The sequence below is a fragment of the Branchiostoma lanceolatum genome, chromosome 8, assembly GCF_035083965.1.
Source record: "Branchiostoma lanceolatum isolate klBraLanc5 chromosome 8, klBraLanc5.hap2, whole genome shotgun sequence".
Lineage (NCBI taxonomy): Eukaryota > Metazoa > Chordata > Leptocardii > Amphioxiformes > Branchiostomatidae > Branchiostoma > Branchiostoma lanceolatum.
Genome location: NC_089729.1, coordinates 16,709,709 through 16,716,669, shown reverse-complemented (window position 1 = coordinate 16,716,669; position 6,961 = coordinate 16,709,709). Strand labels below are relative to the sequence as shown.

At 36.8% G+C, this 6,961-nt stretch overlaps 1 protein-coding gene across 1 annotated transcript; it reads right to left on the bottom strand.

Moving 5' to 3' along the window:
- Positions 1-39: 39 nt before the first annotated feature.
- LOC136439835 (meiotic recombination protein DMC1/LIM15 homolog) lies at positions 40-6,592 on the bottom strand. Its single transcript, XM_066435465.1, has 13 exons — positions 6,415-6,592; positions 5,676-5,771; positions 5,287-5,382; positions 4,947-5,029; positions 4,627-4,679; positions 3,201-3,242; positions 2,796-2,868; positions 2,412-2,503; positions 2,201-2,274; positions 1,688-1,802; positions 1,127-1,187; positions 824-940; positions 40-483 (listed from the first exon to the last, which is right to left on the bottom strand). The coding sequence occupies exons 1-13, from the start codon at positions 6,466-6,468 to the stop codon at positions 414-416; spliced, it is 1,026 nt and encodes a 341-aa protein (XP_066291562.1). The 5' UTR covers positions 6,469-6,592; the 3' UTR covers positions 40-413.
- Positions 6,593-6,961: the final 369 nt, after the last annotated feature.

The following is a 6,961-nucleotide window of genomic DNA, read 5'->3' as shown; positions in this document are numbered from 1 at the left end:
TTTATGATGATCCAAATAGTAAATACAACATTTCAGGCATCCTATTACTCTTACATTTTATGGCAAATGCCTTCAATACATTTTGTAACAAATTTCAGTCAACAATATTCCATTTACAAAGTTTAACTAACATTGAAAATATCACTGCCAACTTCTAACAATTCTTTAAGTTGTAAGAACATGGTCAATACTGACCGACGGAGGCCATATATAAGAACAAGCATCCAGAACCTTTTGCTGAGAAGTATCAAACAATTATGAATATTGTGTTGCATGAGGACTGCAGCTTTTGTAATGACAATTCATAAGCAACTTGTAAGATTATTCATTTTACATTTGATGAAATATCATCTTGATGAATTTCAATTAGTGTCAAAATGATCATTGCATTTGCTGGTTAAGCAGACCTATATTCAGTCCTTTGCATCACAGATGCCTCCATTGGAGATTGCAAAAGTAGCCTCCGATTCAGGCATGTCAGGGCTGTAAGAAATACAACAACAAATGTCATGTCTGTTACATCAGGGCAACTTGAATCATTTGACTTACAAATTCCACAGCAACTTACGTACATGTAACCCAACCATTGTCCTTTTACAGTTTTAGGTAACATTTATACCAGTTTGCAAACGAAACAAGCACACTATCCTATCTTTCCAATCTCCGGTTACACCATCTTCCGCCGCACATCTGTCACTACAGTATTCAGATAACTGCGGACACACACTGGCACCAAGACAAAAAAACAAACACACACACAGACCGAAAACAATACCTCCATTTTCACAGGGAATAAGTGTGGCCTGCACCTTTTGTCACTAACCTGTCATAGATTTTGGCAATCCTGTTCTCCCCTCTGCCTTTCCTCAGGCTGATGCGAGTAGTGGACGCATGGGCCAGAATGTTCCCACCGATCGGTTTCTTTGGGTCTGCTTGGAAACTGTTATAAGACACAATTCATTGGATTAGCCATTGAGAGGTCATTAAAATCTTTCCTACCATATCTTGATTATATTGAATATGTGACAGAAAATTGACATTATTGTACTGGAGTAGTTAACACATATTTCTCTAATAGCTGGGTGAAAGAAGACTTTGACAACACAGTAGAACGATGAGAAGTTACCTCATGGTCGCTCCTGGGTCAGCTGTCATTTGGTTTGTCACAAACACTGCAACATTGTATTCTGAAAGAATAGGGATTGTTTGCTGTACATAGCCATATTAGTCAACAGTCGTCCAATGATAAATGAGGTTTCAAGTCCTGTTTTCTTAATTTTGGTTTGAATTCTATATAAGTTGGCTCCCAGAGGATTTAAAACATTTTTGGTTTGAAATGAGATGTGACACAAAATGGAATTAAGCTGTATCCTATTGTTGCATTCTATAGTTCAAAGGAGGTTAAATTAACCCCATTGGAGTAACATGTACATCTAATCTGTAAATGTGTTTTTGTTTGAATCAAACCATATTCATTCTTCAGAAGAAGTGGTAGTTTAACCTTTAGCACACTGAAGTAGCCGCTTGGCACTCCATTTTCTATTTGTTAGTTAGGCAGCAGGGAGAAGGTTAATAAACAAAATATGACAGTTTTGCTATCACAAGTCCTTAAAGAACTAAAACTCCCGATCGATGTTACAATAAGCAAGCATGAATGCCATCATGCCCCTGTAGTCTGTGACTATACCTTCTGAGATCTTCTGTAGCCTGGACAACATCTGTGCCAGTTTCTGCTGTCTGTCTGCCAGCTCACCACGACCACTGAAGTCCACACGGAATAGGGCCATGATGGAGTCAACAATCTAAACAATCAAAATTTTGTTTAAAGACAAACATATCAAGCGTTGTAGATACATGTGATTATCCACGAGATCTTAGATTACTGCACTATGATCTACCACAGTCCAGCTTCTATGTCACAAGGTTTGGGGTTCACAAGACTTGCTAACCAAATTAAAGGAATCAAATATAGCAACAGTGATGATTCTGATTCACTGCAAGGTGAGAAATACAACTGACAGAAATGCATCCAGTCTACAAAGCAAGCACTGAAAGTTTTTTTTGGACAATGGAGGGCACTTCAGCACCATTTACATTGACAATACATGTACAATGTTGTACATGCATTTTCCTTATTTTCTGAGTGAATGTCATGTTGTACAGAAGTAGACACATTAAGATAACACTTCACTGAAGTTACCAGTAGTTTGAACACCCCAGGTTCCTCATGGAATTTGGCAGCCACATAATCCAACAGCTCCATCTGGTGTTCACCTGGTGAATTGCAAATAGATAAGTTACTGATCTCAAAAGCATCCTTCTTACAGGCCACCATTATAAATATTCACTACTGTGCCAGACCTAGAAATAAGTACTAGAATGCACCGTGTAGGCATCTATGCACGCCGTACTTGTGTACGCTCTGGCATACAGCACATTGTCCAGCATGGCTTCATGGTCAAGGTTGAAGCGGTCAGCAATAGGCTTCAGACGGTCAGGACGACTGACCACTGGTCAAGGATTAGGCAACCCAACCAACAATTGTTTATTACTCTTCGGAAAATAAAAGGACGTGTAAGCAACTATGCAAAGAGAATATTACAGCAAAACATAGTATTGGTAGTTTTTGAGTAACTGTGGTTTCATAAAATGCCATCAATATAGATATATCTGTTACATTCATCAGTTGGAGTCATACCTATATTTCAAAAGACTATTAACAGAATTTCTGACACCATCTGTCTTGACTTCAAGGGAAGACTTAATAGTAAATAAATAACCTAGCAGAAGGATACAATGTATTCTCTGTGTCAATGAATACAACTTTTCCTCCAGCATAGCCACCTGGCCCAGGGAGTTGACATGAAACTGAAACAAAAAGAGTGTTGTAGTCAAGCCAATCAACAAACGTAGGACATCACTGTTCCTGGTTATGGTTGTTACACGCCACACCATTGGGAAAGCACTTAAACATTGAAGGGAGATATATTCTTCCTTTTCTTTACATGAAGACTTTCAAGTACACTGTGGTTCCTCCAATTCAAAAGGAGTGATAACACCCTGGAATGATGATCTACATGGATTTTGTATGTCAATGTGGCTTTTGCGTTAAGTGGCAATCATCCATAGCATAACTTTAAGACATAAGTGAATCGTACTTTGAAATAAATCAATGGCAATGAACTTGGATGTTCACTCACCACACAAAGTGTGAGACAGCTGTGTTTTCCCTGTTCTGAACTCTGTAGGCAAAAAAAATTGATACAAACCAGTACATAGATGATAATTCATACATAGTTATTAGACTATAACTCACAGCGTTTTATTCAGTCATCAATTGCTTTGAGTCTGTAAACATGGTCTAGGTCTATAGATATAATCATTACCTTCGCCGAGAAGGTTATGCAGAGGGTAGCGTTTGTGTGTGTGTATGTATGTATGTATGTAAAGAAGCAGAATAACTGGAGAAGGCCCGGATGGATTGTCTTGATATTTGGTAGGTGGGTAGATCTTGAGGAGACTTGGAAATGATTAGATTTTGGGTCCCCTAGCGGCTTGTTATGGTACTGCAGCGGAACTTCCTGTTTGGATATCTCGTGTTCTGGACATGCTGTGGTACTGATTTTTGAGTGGTAGATAGCTCTTGAGACAGAGAGTAAGTGGTATAGGTTTGGGCCCCCTAGCGGCTTTTTTGGAACTGCAGGAGCATGTTTTGCTTAAGACTTTGAAAGGGAATAACTCAAGAAGGACTTGATGGATGGTCATGATTTTTGGTTAGTAGATAGCTTGAGTGATGATGTACTTGATTAGATACTTATTATGCAAATCAGTATCTTATTTGCATAATTAATGAGGAAAGTTGATACAGCCGCCAAATTCCATGATAGGACTCTTAAAGATGTGACATATGTAACTGAGGAAGAGAGAAATATTAATAGATATCAACTATGCAAATGAGGACCTCATTTGCATAATTAATGAGAAAATACTATAACTCAAGATGGGCTTGATGGATGGTCATGATTTTTGGTATGTAGATATAGCTTACGACTTACGTGATACTTTGTATGATGGGACGATAATTATGCAAATCAGATTCTAATTTGCATGATTAATGAGACAATTTTAAAAACCTGCTGTGTTCCATGATATGACTATTCAAATATGTGACATTTGTAACTGAGGAAGAGAGGAATGTTGATAGATAGAAAATATGCAATTGTAGGCCTAATTTGCATAATTAATGAGAAACTACTAGAATTCTATACAGGTAAATGATGGCAATTTCATACTTGTGGCATTTTGAAGTTATGTGAATGTGAACATCGTTGAATCAAATTATGCTAATAAGGACCTAATTTGCATAATTGATTATAGATGTTTGCATAACCTTTGTTAAGCTCATACTTTGGACAAATTCTGTTATTTGGGTGAAGACGATCAAGTGGTATGATTTATAAGTGATGAGAAACACTGTCATACGTCTGTCATAAAGGTTACAATCATTTGGCGAAGGTATGAGGTCGTGGAACTCTAGTTACTGATACATTACCTTGATATCATAGAATTTCTTGATTATCCCTAATGCATTTAATGCCTACACACATTCTGATGTAAGGCACTCACCTCCAAATACCTCAGTAATGGCCATGCTCTCAATGCCATTCCCAAGAAGTTTGCTGTATCATAAACAAGATTCAATTACTGACCTTGAAACATGGTATAAAATTAGGTTATTTACAAATCTACAATACTGTACAACAACATAATGGGCACAACCAAAGTTTCTTAATTTGAAGTAATTCTTATTATACAATAAGTAATATAATCTATTTTTTGCCGAAACTCCTTTATAATTGTATCAACTTAATCAAGTTCTCTGATCACATAGCACCTCAGAGTACATACATCAATCATTTTCCTTAGAACACTAATTGGTTCCTTACTCCAACTCTGAGCTGCCAGTCTGGATCTTGAAGACTGTCTTCCTCCGGTCACTATACTCAAGAGCTGTCATAAAGCCTGCATCCTGGTAAGTAAAAAAACAAATAAGTAAACAGTAAACATACAAGCTGTTTCTGTCAAGTAATTTCCAAATATGAATAAATATTCAATGTCGATAAAATATTGTCATCCATTGACTTAATGCCTCTAATAAACCTTATGTATCATTAATAAAAATGTGAATCATAATGTATCTCAACAAAGATCCTAAACTGATCTGCCATGTTTTTTTATGTTCAGTTAAATATCATTATATAGATATCTATTAGTTAGTATACTTACACCCAGTTTTGCAGCAGCTTCTTTTATCTTGTCCATCTTGGCCTCTGATATGCCCTTGATGTTGCACAATCTCTTTCTTGTTGTCATTTGAATACCCTACAGTGTAGAGTGAAAATACATGTAGCATTGTATCTATTCAAAAATTCTACTCCCACAGTTTACACAAATGTAAAGGCCAAAATTTGCTGTCAAAAAGTTTACCATTCTCCCATCTTGAACAAAATCTTCCCTTTTGCCTCTGTCCCATATGGCAATGAAATTGTACTTATTTTCTTGAAAAAAAAACAACCAAATTTTCTCCCTCTTCGAAGGCAGAACTGAAGTGTAAAAACTCAAGAAATGTTGTTGAAAACAGTTGCCAAGTTGCTGTAGTCTAATGCTGGAGTTACCCTGATGGTACATATGCCTGCAGACTTGAGTTTCTTCAGGTCTGCAGCATTGATACCCTGGTTCTGTAGCATGTCAATGTCTTGGAAGAAGGAATCCTGCAATAAAAACAAACACGAACCGATAATAGACGTACACTAGCAAAGAAACATACAATTTGTGTGAGACTTCCATGAAAGACAAGTTGAAAATGTATTCAAATACTAGCATGTGTGCGTGTGTGTACTCTTATATCATCAGGTTATACAGTTGTCTTTGTTTATGTTCTTTTATTCTGTTGAATAAAGATTATTATAAAAAATTTAAAAAATTTATAAAAAAAAGACAAGTTGAGTATCTCATACCTCTTGGAAAATAAAGGGTTTTTGTGAATTTCTTGTTTCATTCATTGTTGTGAATTTCTCCCTGATTCTGTGATGTCACTTTTCCTGCCTATGCAACTTAGGACCTGGGTCAAGCCATCTTTTCCATCTTGCAATCTCTAGTTACACAATCTTCTTCCTCACATTCAGTCACTGAACAATATATACAAATAACTACAGACACATGCCATCACAAACAAACAAACAAAAAAACAGAGCGAAAACAATGTTTGATTTTAAGAGTGTGCAATTAAGGAGAGTGCAAGATATTCAAGAAGCACCGAATGCGCTTTGGTTCACCAAGGAGTCAAACTCGAACAACTACAGTTTGCAAAGAAAAAGAAAAATCACAGTGAAGAAAGTGCAAAAGAAAACTTACATCATCGTCTTCATTTTGAACTTCTTCTTCCACGACTTGGTCCTGCTGCATCATCTTTATCGCTTCTTGTGTCAAGACCTGACAAAATCTGTTCGGCAAATTCAAAACAACAGCCGGAGAGTCGAGACACAAAATGTCGTCTGCTATTAGCCTCAGATCCGATACTGTCGTCTGCAGGGGGTTTTATCACTTCATCCCTCAGGTTTTACCTCGAAGCTGGTACAGATTCTTTCAACTCGACCCTTAAAAATCACAAAATGTCAAAAACAGAATTGTGGTGGCAAGTTTGACTCGCAAAAACTATCCAAAGCTGGCAAAATTTCTGTCTATGAGCTGGTCTAGTTGAAAACTTGGCAAATGGCGGGAACATAACATATAAACGCAAAGAAGCCATAGAAGTACTCATTGATTTTTGAAATTGGATTAAAACAAGAGAATTCTGGTCTTCAAAAGTAAAATTTTAATATTTCTTTATTCTTGTATGTTGTAACAGCGTGTTATTATCTTACACAGTGATGATCACTATATCTTTTGGTTTTGTTGTGGT